Source organism: Gadus morhua, chromosome 13 (genome assembly GCF_902167405.1).
Source record: "Gadus morhua chromosome 13, gadMor3.0, whole genome shotgun sequence".
NCBI classification, from domain to species: Eukaryota; Metazoa; Chordata; class Actinopteri; order Gadiformes; family Gadidae; genus Gadus; species Gadus morhua.
In genome coordinates, this window is record NC_044060.1 from 5108983 (window position 1) to 5127988 (window position 19006).

The window sequence follows — 19006 nt, forward strand, 5'->3', positions numbered from 1 at the left end:
ACTTGGTATTTAAATTTCTATGTTCGAGGTAGTTAATGATTTGCATGATACAGTAAACATCTTAAGAGAAATGGAGGTTGCATCAATGCTCTGTCTGTTTCAAAGTTATTATTTTCCCTCATTATTACAAAGAGGACGAAGGAAGGGCAGACAGACAAAAAGACAAGTTTATCATTATATTATCATATATTAATAAATAGATAAAGAACACTAAATACCAATGGAGATTTTTCTGGGCATATGTTTTTATTAAAAACAATGTGGAACAGAACGAGACATGTATTGCAAGACATTGGTTTGCGGTTGCAAATGAGTGCATTGTAATACAATGCCCAGGTTCCTGGCCGTGCCCTACAGTAACCAGAAACCTCAGCACTATTTCTTAGAAATAAGTGCCTATGTGTCTAAACTGGAGCTTATCAGACTTTCAAGGTGAGCCACCAGGTAAACATGGGGAAAGAGGGTCTTTTCAAAACGGAATATTAACAGGGGCCCCTCAAAGTAGCACCAACACTTATTTACACAAAAGACTATTTAGTAGAGGATAAAGGTCTGGTAGATTACCATCATGCTACAGGTTTATATAAAACGATTGGATGGCCGTATGAATACACACATTTCCATAATGTTTAACATCATACTAAATACAGACTTCAGATCGTGAAGGTTCAAAAAGGTTTACAAAATAGCACCCACGGTCACTTTGCACATTAGCTTTAGCTTCAATTATTCTAAGGTAGATAAATACATATAAACACATATATACATTTACAGACTATGTAATATATACAGAAAGTCCACTGTGCTGCATTCCGGACTTTTGAAATGCGGAAACAAGCATTATTAAAAGGGATTTGTTTTTCAAGTAACAGCTGCCATTCCTAGAATTACAGTATTTACACACTAGTTAAACACATAAAGGCAATACATTTCTGATAATTCACCATGATCATCTTATCAAAAGACACATTACAACACACACAGCTACATCTGGCCTGAATGAATTACAGAATGCCTCGGCCCATTCTGTCATTTCAAGTGATTTAACAAGTAAATCAGAAGAGCCCCAGAGCCTAAATCTATTGTAGCCATCTGGAGCGAGCAACAAGGAGAAGTCCTCCTCACAGTATCTTTTTCTCTTGGACGGACAAGTCTAGTCTTATCGATTTCCCCGTAGCTGAAGCAGTCAGCTCTAGGGGTCACAGGTCAACAAACTGGAGGTTGACATCCCGGTCGGGGACCAGAAGCGTTCGGGTCATGGGCTTCACGTCTCCTCCTGCTGGGTCTGGCTTCACCTCGAACTCCGTCACAATCTGGAGGAACCAGGAACAACCGTTATTCATTAATGGTGGTGTGAGAGAGATGATACTGTGGTTGTATTTCTGAACACGGGGATTACCCATTTAAAGGGCAAACTATAGCATGTTCAACAGATAGGATTGGCCTGTAGATAGCTCTATGCTTCATTAATGGAGGGATTCACAATGGAACGAGTTCTATTTACTTTTACATTACTTTTACATTACATTTAGGGCATTTAAAAGACGCTTTTCCAAACTGACTTACAGTAAGCACAATTGTCAGAAGAAAGGGACACAACCATACAACGCTTTCTGTACAGTAAGGATATTCATAGAACCAAGTGCCAACCTAACGATTGTTAGGTTACCCCAAACCCCCGAATACAATGAATCCAGGTCCCACATGTTCTGTTATCGGGATTTTCACTAAGCAATTAGCAATAAACAGTATAGTTACTAATTGGAGAGACTGTCAGTACATTTCAGGAAGTACGTGTAATGGGACATGAGTGAATGTTCTGGAACCCGTTTAACGAGAGTGAGAGGAGTGAGTCCACTGACCCGGGCGAGTGCGAGGTAGAGCTCCAGCTCAGCGATGCGTCGACCCACACAGCTGCGCTTCCCGACGCCGAACGGCACCGAGGCGTACGGGTGGTGGCTCTGGTCCCGGCTTAGCCAGCGCCGCGGCTGGAACTCATCCGGGTTCGGGAATATCGCAGGGTCCCGGGAGGTGGCGAAATGGCACAGCGTGATCAGAGTCTGGGGAGGACAGACATAGGATTAGAGATCTACAGCACGATCTTCAGCATGAGTCAATGTCTTGATCTGATCGATTATAATAAAGAAGTGTCAACAACGTGATTATAATCTTATTGATTTCACATCACAGCGCCAGGTGAATTTGTGAATGGATTGAAGCTAGCAGATGGAGTATTTTAAATCCCTACGGACAAAACAAAATATGAGCTTACATTTTTGGGAATGAGGAAGCCTCCAAGCTCGATGTCACCCTCTGTGAGGACCCGGGCGTTGGCAGGAATAACAGGGTACAGCCTGAAGAAACACAAATATCATGGTTACCCCTAACCGGTTACAGTCTGAAGCAACCAGTGTAATAGTTATAGTATGTTGACGGTATGAACTCAGAGCTGGTGAGTAATAGTGATCACTGGTTGGTTACAGTGTGAACTCAGAGCTGGTGAATAGTGATCACTGGTTGGTTACAGTGTGAACTCAGAGCTGGTGAATAATAGTGATCACTGGTTGGGTACAGTGTGAACTCAGAGCTGGTGAACAGTGATCACTGGTTGGCTGCAGTGTGAACTCAGAGCTGGTCGAGGTTAGGTTATGGTTATGGTTATGGTTGAGTTGTGGTTCTTCGTACCGGTGGGCCTCTTTGACGGTGGCCTTCAAGAGGGGCATGCGAGCCACGTCCGCAGCCTCGGGTATTTTACGATCTCCGAGGACAGACAGCACCTCCTCTCGAAGGGACGCCTGCAACTCAGGGTGGCGGGACAGCTCGTACAGCGACCAGGACAGGGTGCTGGAGATCTAGGAGCAAGGACCAGGGAGCGATTAACATCTCCGCCCAAAGTGTCAGTGGGAATGGGCCAGATGGTTCTAGGAAGCTGAATATTATGAGGTTTCTAGTTGATATTTAGAGGTTTCTAGTTAATACTTAGAGGTTTTCTAGTTAATATTAAGATGGTTCAAGTTAGCTGAGTATAAAGATGTTTCTAGTTGATATTCATTTGTTTCTAGTTAATATTTCAATGTTTCTATGTAATATTTAGATGTTTCTAGTTAATATTTAGATTATTCCTTATTAGCTGAATATTTAGATGTTTCCAATTAGCTGATATTTACATGTTTCTAGTAGGGCCCGACCGATATTGATTTTTGAGTGCCGATGCCGATGCCGATTATTTTCAGAGAAAAATTACGATTACGATTTAATCGTCCGATTAAAAAAAAAAAAAAAAAAAAAAAAAAAAAGCATATAAAACGTAGTTTTTGATACCTTAAATATACTTAAAACACTTTTGACGAATATGTGAATTGAATGCAGAACCTTTGAGTGTTTTAGAATACATTTACAGTCAAAAATGAGTGTAATGTAAAATGTAAAATAAATAACTAACTCCCAATGTGCTGCGCTCGTGAGCAGTGACTAACACGTGCGTGCTGAGCAGTATGGTCTCACCGTTAGAGTCTACAGTATAACAAATTAACATGGCCTGGGACCTAAAGAAAAACAGGCACAACATGCTCAAACAACGCGTCTTGTGTACATTGGTGAGGTGAGCGCGCAGCTGCCTGAGCGAGCGTGCTTTCATGTTGTACGGTAAAATTCAATCTCCTCTTTTTTACTCCAGCCAAAGTTGTTAGTTAGCAAGGCGAGTAGGAGCGCAATCTGCGGGATACTAAGCGCAATAACATTTAAAAAAAAGAAAAAGAAAAAAAAAAAGAAATCGGTTGTAATCTGCGTCTTTTTGGCCGATGCCGATTATTTTCAAAAAAGGCTATAATCGGCCGATTAAATCGGCAGGCCGATAAATCGGTCGGGCCCTAGTTTCTAGTTGAATATTGAATTGTTTCTATTCAACAGAATATTTCAATGTTTCTAGTTAGCTGAATATTTACATGTTTCTAGTTGAATATTGAATTGTTTCTATTCAACGGAATATTTCAATGTTTCTAGTTAGCTGAATATTTCCAGCTGGCTGAACATTGAGATGTTTTAACAGTATAGACAGAGGATTCAGGGTTCTTACGGTGTCCACCCCAGCCAGGAGGAGCTCGGTCACGTTGCTGTAGACGGTCTTCATGGGCAGACCGGCCTGGGTTAGGTAGTAGGTGAGGTAGTTCCCCTCCACCTTCTCCCCACGAGCCATGTTCGCTGCATCCTTCTGCAGACGCTCGTCGATGTGACCTTTGGCTACAGCGAAAACATGCAAAGGGGACATGTCAGTTTCAGAGTAGTCTTTTTTGAACGGGCAAGCTTAATTATCTCTGTTTTGTTCTATCTGGCGATCACCTCTGGTGATAAGCGGTACTACACCCAGTTTCTAACATTCATCATGCTAAACATGCAAGGGCTTTCCTCAGGGGGCTGTAGGCTCATTCCCCTTAGCGTTGCCTCAACAGCGTTGGAGAGGGCCTTAACAAAAATTGATTTTATATGATAATGTAAAGATTGCGACAACCAACTAGAAATGAGAAATGATGGCCCCCAATGCACTCCTGATCATCCCTGGAAGGAGGGATCCCCCAGATTTCCTCCTTGCTAATTAAGAGTTTCCCCTAACCTCTAGGGGGCTGGGGTCAGTGAGTGTCATCAACATGTTCAGCCCTCTGAGACCGTACCCGTGATTAAGGGCTATACAAATACAATTACATTTGATTTACTGACCGAAGGCGAACATGTAGTCCCAGCACTGGCAGAAGGTGGTCCAGGGTTTTGGGAAGAGGCGGTGCAGCCAGTTGGGCATCGCCATGGTGAGCAGCGTCATGACGAACATGGTGTTGATGGACTGGATGAACCGCTCCGTCTCCTCGGGAACCAGCGGCTCCAGACAGCCCAGCCTGGAGTCAAACAGCACAGAGGAGATACCTGGAGGGGGGAGAGAGAGAGGCAGAGAGAGAGAGAGAGAGAGAGAGAGAGAGAGAGAGAGAGAGAGAGAGAGAGAGAGAGAGAGAGAGAGAGAGAGAGAGAGAGAGAGAGAGAGAGAGAGAGAGAGAGAGAGAGAGAGAGATTATTTAATTAATTCCTGGTAAACTGGGAGGGTAATGGTGGACTGAGACTTAATGGTGGTAATGATGGCCTGGGAGGGTAATGGTTAAATGGGGAGGGTAATGATGGACTGGGAGGGGACTGGGAGGGAAGTGTTCCCCTTACCCTCCAGGCCGAAGCGGTAGAACTCCTGGGCCACGTCGGGGACCAGGCCGTCGGGGTGGCGGCTGTGCCGGAGCTTGAGGACGAGGTCGCTGACCACGGCGTTCAGGGCGCCGTCGTACGCCTCCACGGCCCGCGGCCGCAGCATGTGCTTCCCCAGGAGGCTCCTCACGGCCTGCCACTCCTCGCCCTCACTGGAGCACACACACACACACACACACACACACACACACACACACACACACACACACACACACACACACACACACACACACACACACACACACACACACACACACACACACACACACACACAAACACACACACACATAAAGAAAGTTACAACCATGCATATGGGAAATGATCTTTTGGAATGAGATCCTTGCCCTGCGCTTTGAGCACGAATCTAAATCTCAGCACCATAACGTTTTTATTATAGGCTACTGCATATGATATCTGTACCCGTGGCGTGCACAGCATAGTAATAGTCAAAGTAGTAGGGTGTATTACGTGAGATGCATGCAAAATAAAAAACAGAAGTGTGAGGCGCTAGCGACGGAGTCTTTACTCACGATGTGAGCAGGCCGTAGCCGTGGTCCCGGAGCTTCCTGAAGTCCTTCCAGGACGATAGGTCGGAGCGCATGGGGTGGCGGCCCTCCTGCCTGAGGATCTGCTCGATCAGGGAGGGCTCCGCCACATGCACCGTGAGGATGGGCCCGAAGCTCGCCTTCCACACGGGCCCGTAGCGCCGCAGACCCTCCAGCTGACCGGTGGAGGGGGGGGGGGGCGGGGGCAGGTTTATTAGCATGCGGTAAAACGGTTCCCAACTATGCACAAAGTTGAAATGTGTGAGATTTGCAATGTGCAAAGTGTTTCATTCAACCCACCTGTAGTTCGTGGATGCGCGACAGTCCTCCCTTTGCAAACAAGTCCCACGCAAAGTTTGCGATCGAAGGGCCGGGCATCTCCCTCAGGGTCTTCACCACCGGCTCAGTGCTCCTCTTGATGGCCGTGGAGGTGATCTCCGCCCATCCCTCCATCCACCTGATGAGTGGAGACACGCTGCGGCTGGACACCTTGAGGGCTTGCTGCAACATCCTGACGGCTCCTGGGTGGCTGGGCCCTGGCTTCAACAAGATTCGGTGGTATCAGAGTACATTTGTCTGCTGGGGGGCCCTCGCATTTATAGCGCACCACTCTGCTCTACTGAGAAAGGATGACAGTTCTCACAGTGATCAGCCAATCACGGCGTGGTACCACGAAATGTCCCGCCCATAGACGGACAAGGAGAAGTCAGAGCTATTTGGAAGGTGTGTCCAATCATGAGGCTGATGTTGGACCATCCCCAAAAGAGTATCCCACCGCCAGACTTTGCTCCCTGGTGTTCAGAGAATGTCGGCTTACATCAGAACACATATGGAGACGTGCAAATAGTCGGTGTGCAAACTGCTAATGCAACAGACAATAGAGTCCACTTTAGCTCAATGCAATCCGCTTACTGCAATAATTAGGCTGTAGTCATCTCAAATATTTTGCTGACTCTCGATCTTCTGACCTTATAATCACTTAAGTTCTGGAGACAAAGTGTGGCATTGAGTAGCTCTCTCTGTGCGATGAACTAGGCTTTGTTAAGTAGGCACACCAGCCTTATTATTAAGACCTTAAATTTAATCTGATAAAGAACATCATCCTTATTTTAATGGTTTATTTTTAGATTCCTATGATTTGTGTGGTGACCGAATTTCTTAAAACATGACAATTAGTTTTCTATTGCATAAAAGGATAGATAGATCTGTGTATCTTTATTTTAATTATTCCTGAAATATAGGCAAACTAACCAAAAATAAATGTAAACCGAAAAAATAATCGTAATGTATGTCATGTAAAAAAAATATGAATAAAGGAAAGGACCAAAGGTCAATGTGTGTGCCAGTTGTCCACTTGAGGCAAAATGAGTAGTATACGTCAGAAACTAGGATTGTGGTTGAAAGTGTGTTCAACAGTCACAACAACTCATATCACTCAAATGTTTCCACCATTCACCTGCTGCATCCTCATGTGTCCAGCTGGTTCACACCTCGTGGACCAAGTCAGGAAGCCTGAACATAGAAGGAAATTCTAACTTCTGCAGACCCTTTCTTGCATACATGATAACACACGTTGCATTCAAGTCAAATATTCTCAAGTCGGTCTCATCAACTCTTGGTTATCTATAAACAGGTTCCTAAATCTCTGTAAAACCTTACACACGTAACTCGTCTAAATGATATAACAGAAGGAAAGGTCGACATAGAGCTGAACTGATTACATCTGACTGGCTGAAGGCACGAGACAAGGTCACAAGACCTCCCACATCAGCAGGACTGTCTGGCATTCTGTCTCTCAATGGACAATGAAGAGTTATCTCCAAGTGTGAGAGATAGCCGACGACCTCTGTAGCGGACAACAATTTTCACCAAAAACTTTAAACTTTCCTCAACCACTTTCAGTTGCAACATGTAAGGGTGAAGTAAACGTATAGGTCAGCTAATCCTCTTTATTGTTCATTGAAGGGCTATAGCTTTTTAAGCGTATGTCTGTGTATCTTTACGTTTTGTAGTTGACATGATTCCCTGCATGCGCTGGTCCTGCAGGTTTGCCTGCACACAGGGAAAAAGCAGAGAAACATAAAGAATCCCATGAATCACGTTGATTGTTGAACATAAAGAGAATGGCGGGAGAAATATCATGCACGTCCTGCCACTGTGGGTGTTGTCCCTGCTCTGCGTTGGGTGTGAAGGGACAGCAGAACGGTATTCGAGGACAGTATAGGTCTCTGCTCTGAGATGGCTGTGAAGTGACAGCAGCACGGTATACAGGGACCGTGTAGGTCCATGTAGCGCGTTGGCCCATGGCCAACAGGCGCACGCCTCTGCAGACTGGGATAGAGGTCATGGCCGCTGTCTGTCTGGGCAGCAGCACAGCTTCGCTCATCACAGCAAACATCCCGGCTTCCTGTTCCAACTCGATGTGAAAGTATGCAACTTTACCTAGAAATGAGTTTTGGTGAATTCAAGACGATGAGTGATGAGGTAATATTACACAACGGTTATCACATAGTCTCTCCATGCTAAATGCCAGGGTTTTGTTTTAAAGGGGAATTACCACCAATAACAGAAGAAGGGCCTTGATCATTTTGGTTCTTTTACCCGCTTTACCTTTCTTTAAGCCTGTTAAATGTTTCCTAATGGACAGGTAAGAAGTGCTACACTTAGATAGTGTAAGAGTGTTTCCCTCCCTCTCAAAAGGTACTGGCTTCGATCCCCGGTGTCCACCCTCCACCTGGTGTTACGCCTGACCCCTGACCTCTACCTGCTCCTCAATGACCACTCTAGTACAAAAAGCGTGACGATGAAATCCATGAATGGTGAAGAAGCGGCCTCCCTGATGGAGGAGTCCCCAGAGGTCTTCTGGAGGTCCAGGCTGAGGCCAACGTACGGTTCCTCTGGGGGCACCGGTGATGTGGTGAGGCAGTGGAGGAGCTCAGGCCCCCTGGGGAGGGAGACCGTGCCCTCCAGGTCCATCTGCTGGGGAAGTGGGGTCCAGGTCTTAAGATGGGGGGGGGGGGGGTGGGGGGTTTTTAAGATGACGTGATGGGATTGAAAGGGGCGGGGTTCATGCTTAATTTGAAAGTCTTCCAGCTTGCAGTTTTCAAAGCCTGTACCGTCTTGTTTTAAAGAGCCCACACCCTGCCTGCAGCGCCACAGGACTCAGAGACAGCGTCTCCTCGCCCCCCACCCTGAGCTCCACCTCTGATGGAGAACTGAACCCCGTGGCACAAGGCCTTGTGGAAGTCACTGCCCACTAATCCAGTTTTTGACTTACAGTCAAACCCTGAGACGCGGCCCCCCTGTACGACGTTCAAAATGCAGTGCAACACATGCTAACGCAGTGCCCAGAACATGCTAACGTAGCGCCCGGCACATGCTAACGCAGCGGCCGGCACATGCTAACACAGCGACCGGCACATGCTAACGCAGCGCCCGGCACATGCTAACGCAGCGCCCGGCACATGCTATTGTAACGCCCAGCTCATGCTAATATAACGCCCAGCACATGCTATTGTAACACCCAGCTCATGCTAACATAGCGCCCAGCACATGCTAATGTAACGCCCAGCACATGCTAATGTAACGCCCAGCTCATGCTGACATAGCGCCCAGCACACACCTTAATGTACGCTTCGAACAATCGCCCTAACCGACCACGGAAAGACATCATCAGAACCACAATGTAGTAGCACGTAAAGGACAAAGATATACAGAGACTGTTGAAACAGGTTGGTACTGACACTTTATTTACAAAAAATAAGTTGCAGCCAACGAATAAAATAAAAATGGCATAAAATATGGTCCTAAGAAAAACATATATACAAAATATTTTGAAATATAATTTGGAGCAAATGCACATCCTTCCACTGTAGAAAACCAAACCAAAATGGGCTCCAAAACAGAGTCGGAATAAAATAATCCTCCAGCACCAGATTTCAAACAAGACGTCTGATTGAACCAGAAGCCAGATATCTGTTCACGATGCGACTCCCAAATGACTGCTCAAACCTTAGTATGAACCATTCAGACGTCAGCAGTCACCCCCATCAGCCCCACCATGAAGACCCCTGCCCCGTCCTGTATTCACCACGACCCCTGCTGGCAGCGTCTCTACATCACTTCTACAACACGGTCCACCGGAGGTCAGTTTGCCTCCTCGATCCGTCGGAAGACCGCCAGGAAGTTCTTCCCTCCGTTCCTCTGCACCTTCTTCCCCTCCTCCGTACAACTTCCCAGACGGCCGACGATCACGTCCTCCACCTGTCCAGAGAAACAGACCTCAGGTCAGGCTTTAAACACACATGCAGACTGTCTGTCCGGGGACAAACAGATCTCAGGTCAGGCTTTAAACACACATGCAGACTGTCTGTCCGGGGACAAACAGATCTCAGGTCAGGCTTTAACACACATGCAGACTGTCTGTCCGGGGACAAACAGATCTCAGGTCAGACTTTAACACACATGCAGATTGTCTGTCCGGGTCAAACAGATCTCAGGTCAGACTTTAACACACATGCAGATTGTCTGCCCAGGGACAAACAGATCTCAGGTCAGGCTTTAAACACACATGCATCCAGCCGTTCACATGCTAGCTCCCATGAGCTCAAATGACTGGAATTGGTATTCTGATATAATAATAGTATAATAATAGCATGCAGAACTACGGCATTACACTGGACTAATTAAATTAAACTTCAGGGCAAATATGGACAACTATTGTGTCAATACAATAGTATTAAATGACACCGCGTCGTGAGTGGTTCCGCTGATATTGTACTGTTCTAGCGGGTGTGGCGGCGGTTCTGTGGTTCCTCCTACCAGCTGGTCCTCAGGAACCCGTGTGAACAGGGGGTGCTCGGTGAAGTGCTTCACCATCCAGACGTTGACCTCCTCCACGTCCGTGTTGGTGTACACCATCCCCTGGGGGGAGCAGAGGGTGAAGAACCAACGTTTACCACATGGCAGAGAGGTAACATGTTTAGAAACCCGTGATCGTTCTGATGCAGGTTGAGCAGATAAACGGAGATATATGTATATTTTTTATTATGCACTTATTGTCTGTTGTACGTCCTGGGACTTAATGCACACACTTGTTGTTGTTTGTGACAAGTGCTAATTGTATGTGGCACTTGACAAGACGCACCAGCTCCAAAGCGACTCAGAATTCAGTGGACCTAGACTCTGCCTAGCCCCTTACCCCCCCACAGCCCTCATACGCACTTACTCTATGTTGTACGTCCTGGCACTTAAAATAGTACTTAGTATTGCATAGCATCTTATCCTAGCTATCTCTATTGTACCCAGAGAATGGGAGAAATATTGAGTAGAAATTGTTAGTGCTTGGCACTTGGTTCTATGAACGTCTTTGCTGTATCGACAGCGAAATATATTGTTTCTCTTTCTTCAGACAAATGTGATTGTATTGTAAGACCCTTTGGATAAAAGCATCTGCTGAATGCCCTAAATGTAAATGTTACACTTTAAATAGCCACGTCCAGGCCAGCCATTCCACTAATCTTGCCACAGGTGTCGTTATCGACCGGACCAAAATAACCTGCAGAAACCAGAGGTTAGTCACCCCAACAACGTGTTCCTTTGACTTTAGCCCAGAACTGATAGGGCTCTCAGAATCCAACAGGGCTCTACTGAAGTCCACAGGACTCTGTGTTGCCCCGTTTCCTTTCTGTGAAGGCAGGAGAGCCAATGCCGAAGCGAAATGGACTGCATTTATACTGCGCTTTTCCAACCAGTGGCCACTCGAAGCGCTTTACATTACTGCCAAACAATCACCCAATTATTCACACACCGAAGGCGGAGTAGGACCACGCAAGGCGACAGCCAGCTCATCGGGAGCCGTTAGGGTGAGGTGCCTTGCTCGGGGACACTTCGACACTCCACGCTAGGAGGAGCCGGGTAACGCACTAGCAACCTTCCGGTTAGAAGGCAACACGCTCTACCTCCTGAGCCACAAGGCGCCCAGAGAACTCGACACAACGTAGAGCAAGCTACGGCCGGGATACGACTGGGAACTGAATGGAGAGGTTTCAGTGTCTGACCGCAGTTTTCTACTAAAACCCCAGTTCACTCCTCCCCAACCCCCATCGTTACCCCCCCATCCCCCCAGCCCAGAAACAATGTGGGATCCAAGCCAGGGGTCAGCTTACACCCACATTAGACAAAGTGAGGGGGGCGCGCGCACACACACACACACACACACACACACACACACACACACACACACACACACACACACACACACACACACACACACACACACACACACACACACACACACACACGGGGGGAGGGAGGGGGGGGGCTGCAGTCAACCACCTGGAGGCCATTTTGTCTCGGAGCGACGGGGTTAAGCTAACTTTATTATTATTATTGGTAAACGATCAGTCAACTATTCCTCTAACTCTACCAAAGCCTTGAACGGATTCTCTGTATTCAGCGGACGGTCTACAGCAGTTGTTCTCCAACTTTTGCTACTTGTTTACCCCCTCCAAGATATTTTTTTTTCAGTTGAGTACCCCCTTCACCGGCACAAACAATTTTGGGGAGAATTTCTGAACATAAATAACGTATGCGTGTTCTATTTGGCATTGTAAACCTGAACATTAAAAGGGTGCAAATACTCACAATTAGGTGAGAAACATGAGTCTGTGCTTCATACAACGGCTGGCTAATGATTCTCCTTTGTCCTTGTTTTCAGATTTATGTTTCAACCACTTGTCTTATGTTGCGCAGAGGTTGCCAAAAATGCAAACATGTTATATGCAATCTAACAACTGCATATAGACTTATGGCATGTAAAAGAGTGACAGTATTGCGAAGTGAATAAAAAAAAAAAATAATAATAATAATTATTAAAATAAATAAATAATCTTTCTCTGCGGACCGGTACCAAATGACCCGCGGACCGGTACCCGCTGCACCAAAGGACCCCCATTTGAGAACCACTGCTCTACTGTAGAGCATCGCACACAGACCACGGAGAGCGGCGGCGGCGGCGGCAGCGGCGGCGGCGGCACTCACCCCGACCCGCAGCGCGTAGGCGTATTCGGCCAGCAGCGTGGCGCTGATGATCCTCCACTTGTGCTTCGTCTTCTTGAAGTGGGGGTCGGGGAACAGGAAGAACATCTTGCTGAGCTGCAGAGGAACAGAGAGACGGCACGGGGTGAGGAAGACTACTCAGAGGGGACGAAGGCCACAGGGTGCGGAGGAGCACGCTCAGAGGGAGGAAGACCATGGGGTGAGGAAGACCACACTCATAGGGAGGAAGGCCACAGGGTGAGGAAGACCTCCTCAGAGGGAGGAAGACCATGGTGCGAGGAAGACCACTCTGGCCCTCTGCCTAATGTTAAATAAACGGTAAACGGACTGCATTTGTACAGTGCTTTTCTAACCAGTGGTTCTAACCAACGCTGTAGAATATGGCTTAACATTCACACACACATTCACACACCGACGGCAGTGTCTACCATGCAAGGCGGCAGCCAGCTGGGCGAGATCAGTTAGGGTGAGGTGTGTTTCTCAGGGACACCTCTACACTCACGTCAGACCATATTTCAGTGTCTTCGGTGAAATAGACAATTTCAACAACACAGCTACAGTTCATTGCGTCTGTCTGAATGATTTAAATCATCAGGTACCCTTCATTAGTTCCACTAAATGAGGTCAGAGGAGATGGACGGACAGGGGACTGATTACAGGGTGACACCACCGCAGAGAGGAAGTTGCCTCAGACCCAACGTGCCACCGCAGCTTCAAAAGAAACGCTTCAATCAGTTATTTTTAGCCTTCAAGACATCAAAAACAGGAAGGCTCCGTTGCAACACTTGATTTGAGGATGGAGGCCGAGTTCGGAGCGGTTCTCATTCACTGTCCTCACGTCATTTGGTTTCTGCCGATTGGCTCATCAGTCAAACGACCGTACGGGCAGAGATGAAAGGGCTGCAGACCTAAGTCATTTCCTCTTTTTGTGAGCATATATTCCCTGAACTGCACGTCTAATGAATAAAAGGACACCCAATTAAAAACCTACCTGACACTCAAGGAACACGAGAACACTGTTTCTGAACACTGCCGCCCCAAAGTCCATTAGATCTAGAACCAGTCTAACCAGTCCATTATATCTAGAACCAATCTAACAAGTCCATTATATCTAGAACCATTCTAACCAGTTCATTATATCCAGAACCATTCTAACCAGTCTAACCAGTCCATTAAATCCAGAACCAGTCCATTCTACCCAGAACCATTCTACCCAGTCCACTGTAGACGCACCTGTCCCTTGGTGAAGTAGTTGGGCAGGTACTTCATGGCGTTGCTACGGAGACAGGCCACGTTCTGGTAGCCGCCGTCCTCCGCGGCGCGCAGCGAGCGGATGCGGTCCTGGACGTAGTCCGACACCTTGACCCGGATCTCCAGACCCAGGATCAGCTTGTCTGGGAAGAGCGGAGACAGCTCCACTGGGAACGCAGGAGAGCGACGTCGTCAGGGGAGCGCGTACAACACACACCGGTAGACCGTCGAGCGAGTCACTGCCTAAACAGGGGGACGTGGTCGGCCGTTACAAGCCGTTTACACGTCTCTTCTGACCTCACACGTGGGCGCGTCCACCTAGATGTGTGATGGATAGATCGGCAACATTTGCTACAGACCACTGGTTGGGCCGGTAGACTGATCCATCCAGTGTACGTACGTCCAGGTGGACACGCCGACTTGTGATGTCACCAAAACACAGCAAAAGGCGTTTTTTTTCCAAATGCTTGTAATGACCAATCACACTCAGCTGGTGGCGTTAGATCCCCCCTTTTTAAGATAATGGAGCAATGAATACCCTGACTGAAGACTTCGATCCCTAAGCCATTGATTATTGGTTATTGAGAAGCGTTACCTAAAAGACCTCCGTATCCACAGCCGACGTCTGCAAACTCGACCTGGGCCGCTGCGCCCCCCTCGGACGGGGAGCCAGGGAAGAACTCGGGGTACAGCGGGGACCAGTCCATCTTCTCCGGACTCACAGGACTGGGGGGGGGGACCAGGAAGGAGAAGGAGACAACGGTGTTGAGGTTGCAGAGGAAGATAGTGTAACCACAAGTTCATACACACGTTCTATCTAAAGTTATTAGTGTACCTACCAGTTCACACTCATTCTGTATAAAGATACAAGTCTAACTACTACTACTACTACACACGTAAAGTAACAAGTGTAACTACTAGTTAACACTCATTCTCTATAAATAACTAGTGTAACTACTAGTTAACACACTCATTCTATATGAAGATAATAGTTCAACCACTAGTTAACTCTCATTCCATATAAAGATGCTAGTGTAACTACTAGTGGACACGCTCATTCTGCATAAAGTTAGGGTAACAGGTAAAGAGTAACTACTAGTTATAGATAAAGCCAGTCCAAGTAACCTTAATAATTCAATCTAAAGCTAGAATTAACCACTAGTTGTAAAGTGTAACTAGTGTCACTAGCGTTCACTCTGGTACTCACTAGTCAAACGTGTGGTCGGCCATCGGGTTGGAGTGAGCCCTCTGTCTGTAGTACCGCTTCTGGGGCATAGACAGACTCATCCTGGATCTTAATGTTAACTTCTGTATACGATCTGAAGGAATAGAAAGAGGTTTAATCACTTAAAACTCAACTGCACAGTAACCACGCTTCTTATTTTACTACGAGTCGCAGACTACTGACGTCACGTCGTGCTGAGCGAGGGATTCTCACGGGTTGCCAGATTTGACATTTATCCTCTTTATTTACAAAAACGACTCTTTAAAAACTGAAATGACCATCACATTGCTCGGAAATTAAATATTTTATTATTCCTAATCATTCCTATTGCTCTCCTCGGGCAATTATCCCAATTATGATTCTGATCTTTTCTGGTGCTGATGAATAAAGAGCCATAGCATCGATAGGGGTGCTCCCTGCTGGCCACAGAGGTTAACCGCAGTGGATGTCGACAGAGGCTGCTGTAGAAAAGAAAATTATTACCAAAAGTAACCTAAAAATATACCTAAAACATAGTCATTATGCATACATGCATTCCTACGACAATGCAAAGGTCTTCCACATTGTAAAAAAAAAAAAAAACACAGTCAGGATAATAGATAATGTAAGTAAATAAATAACAATATTGTCAACAGTCAATGTCCTGACTCGAGTGCGTTGGATAACCTATTGAACACTTGGTGATCTCTGAACCGTCCAGCTGTTGTCTCTGCCGCCTTTTTTTAATTGAGCAGCAGGCTGAAACTTTGGATAAATAAAAGATTTAGGTCTGACTATTAAACTATCAACAGGCCATAGATACATCCCATTCTAGCTTTAGAGTTGTATTAATGCACTTGAGGCAACTTTATTGAGTTGTACCATAGCTTAAATATAATTGGTTTTGAATCATTTAGCAGATGCTTTCATGCAGACGTCTTCAAGGTGAAGCTGATAACAACTGCAACCTGACATCAATACTGTCGAAACCACAAGACTTGCAAGAGCTGCATCACACTTTTCACAAGACAGCGGGCCGACAGTCGTGGGAGTAAGACACCTGACGCGTTCTGTAGGTCTGAGGCTGATCAGAAGGGAATTATTTATTGCACATGGTTTGGCTTCTGTACATATCTATATATCGTAATGAAGGAAGTATCTTTTGTATTCACAGTATATTGTATGTTTATTAATCCTATGACAATGTTCAATGAATATAATTACCACAGGGGAATAATCCACATGCAGTAGAATGCACTTTTCTAACTTTTTGTGAAAGTTTGAACAGAAGGTTGAAACTCGTGTGTTTTTAGAGAGTGTAAGAGCTGATTGTTGAGCACATCCTGGTGATGCTGTTCCACACGTCGCCCACTCCCTCTGAAGTCTTTCGTTTCTTGATTCTCCCACCCCCACACACACACACACACACACACACACACACACACACACACACACACACACACACACACACACACACACACACACACACACACACACACACACACACACACACACACACACACAAAATACAAGATACAAGATACAAGATCGTTTATTGTCATATACACAATGGAAACATAGTTACGATTGGCAATGAAATTCTTAATTTGCAAGTTCCCTTCACACAAAATATACTTAAAATAAAAGGAGATAAATAAACTAAACTACTAAAAATATTTGTACAAAGAGTAGAATTTAGTTAAACAAAAACAGTTAAATATAAAGTGCTGTTTAGCATGTGCAATGTTCGCATACAGCAGAAGCACCTGAAAGACATTGAAATATAGACGTTTTTGAATATATAAATTGGATGTTGAATATTATTAGTAGACAAGTACATAGTGCAAATGAAACTCACAGTTGAAAATAAATACAGTTCACAGTATTGAATATAGTGCAAAACAGTATTGAATATAGTACAAACACTACAATATAATGCACACACAGGCCTGCATGAACAGTACACATGCAGTCCCAGAAACACACACCCACACAAACATGCCTCGGCATACAGGCATGCAGGCACACATACATGAACACACAAAAACATACACACAAATAAGATACACACAGTTAATATGAGTCATAAGGATGATGAAGACTGACGTATTTGACTTATGATTATTGTTATTGTCGTAACAGGTGAAGTCGCGAAAAAGGCCCCCAGATGTATCTTAAGAGATGAAATGTCCCCTAAAAAAGTCCCGTCGGAGGAGTTAATGTCAGGTGGCTAATGTGTAAGTGACTTGAGGAACTGAAAGAGGGAGAATGTAAAGGTTAGAGATCTGATGGATCAGCCACCTCTACATCTCACGTCCCCCTCAGTCCACCACTCTCTGCGGTATACTGAGGGGACGGTTATTACTCAACCGGGAAAGTAAAAGCCCTCAGAAAGCATTTAGCACATGGCTGCGTGCTGTAAGTGGTAAACGATGAAACCCGGCACCCTTATGGTTCCTCTGGTGAGAGCAGACATATCGTGTTGACACCCGATCGCTCCGATGGACACTCGACTGTCAGGTCCAGACTCAGGCTTGGTGGACGTCCTCGGTGGATGTCCTCAGGTGGCTCCCCGTCCCACATCTGTGTGGCGGGAACAACAAGGATGATGTCATGCGTGTTTGGGAAAAACAACAATGTCATCCCTCCGGTTGTTTACACAACGCGGCGAAGGACAAGATGTTGATACACAGAGGGTCGCATACCAGACGGCTCCCGGGATCACAGTCGCTGCAGCGAACCTGAGCCAGACCCGGGTCACACCGGGGGGGGGTCAGGCTGAGCAGCCCCAGGGTGCAGACCCAGCAGATCCTACCTGGCCATGCCTCTCCTTGGGCCAGTGAGAGGCATGGCCAGGTAGGATCTGCTGGGTCTGCAGTAGATCCTACCACCCTCTCCTCCATCATCCCCAGTCAGGCTGGGGGTGCTGGGAGGAGATGATGGAGGACTGTAGCCCTACAGCAGTCCGGGTGGGGGTGCTGGGAGGAGATGATGGAGGACTGTAGCCCTACAGCAGTCAGGGTGGGGGTGACGGAGGAGATGATGGAGGACTGTAGCCCTACAGCAGTCAGGGTGGGGGTGACGGAGGAGATGATGGAGGACTGTAGCCCTACAGCAGTCCGGGTGGGGGTGACGGAGGAGATGATGGAGGACTGTAGCCCTACAGCAGTCAGGGTGGGGGTGACGGAGGAGATGATGGAGGACTGTAGCCCTACAGCAGTCAGGGTGGGGGTGATGGAGGAGCTGACGGAGGAGATAACTGAGGGGGTCGCCAGCGGGTGGGGGGCAGCAGCAGAAAGGGAGTTAAGGGGTCCAGTTTGGGTGAATCAATGGAGTCATGCATTGCTAGTGTTTGGCTTTAAGTTCCTCATAGTGGGCAGGATGATCTAGTTTTAGCTCAAATTCCCAATATTCAATCAAATATAATACATCCTACATGATCTTTAGACTTTCATTCTTCTTCTGTGGTGGTTGAGTTCCCTCCCCCGCTGTTTATAGGGGCCTCTTAGTGGAGGGCCCCCCAAAACACAGCCATTAACAACAATAACAGTAACAACCAAAACAACTGCAACAACACAGCATTTCCGGTCGGAATCGTAGAGAAATGCAAACACTGTAAACACGTAGACTCTCCAATAACTATTTTATTAATTGTTCATACTAATGAACAGGTTTAATACAGACGTTTCCATCATTTGACCGGACGTTA

General features: G+C 46.4%; 2 protein-coding genes across 3 annotated transcripts; both read right to left on the bottom strand.

Annotated features, from left to right (window-relative positions):
* Positions 1-225: 225 nt before the first annotated feature.
* On the bottom strand, positions 226-6391 carry cyp27b1 (cytochrome P450, family 27, subfamily B, polypeptide 1). The gene is made up of 9 exons (XM_030373997.1): positions 6084-6391; positions 5769-5959; positions 5200-5390; positions 4714-4914; positions 4076-4239; positions 2686-2852; positions 2273-2354; positions 1863-2060; positions 226-1313 (listed from the first exon to the last, which is right to left on the bottom strand). Exons 1-9 carry the CDS (start codon positions 6291-6293, stop codon positions 1200-1202), a joined length of 1518 nt encoding a protein of 505 aa, XP_030229857.1. The 5' UTR covers positions 6294-6391; the 3' UTR covers positions 226-1199.
* A 3112-nt stretch (positions 6392-9503) lies between these two features.
* mettl1 (methyltransferase 1, tRNA methylguanosine) lies at positions 9504-15531 on the bottom strand. Of its 2 annotated transcripts, XR_003979213.1 has the most exons (7): positions 15301-15531; positions 14689-14819; positions 14076-14260; positions 12825-12938; positions 10605-10706; positions 9750-10046; positions 9504-9713 (listed from the first exon to the last, which is right to left on the bottom strand). XR_003979213.1 is itself a non-coding variant. In XM_030375560.1 (6 exons), the coding sequence occupies exons 1-6, from the start codon at positions 15378-15380 to the stop codon at positions 9930-9932; spliced, it is 729 nt and encodes a 242-aa protein (XP_030231420.1). In that variant the 5' UTR covers positions 15381-15531; the 3' UTR covers positions 9504-9929. The 2 variants fall into 2 exon arrangements, 1 of the variants encoding a protein (XP_030231420.1); XM_030375560.1 differs by having other exon boundaries at positions 9504-10046.
* Positions 15532-19006: the final 3475 nt, after the last annotated feature.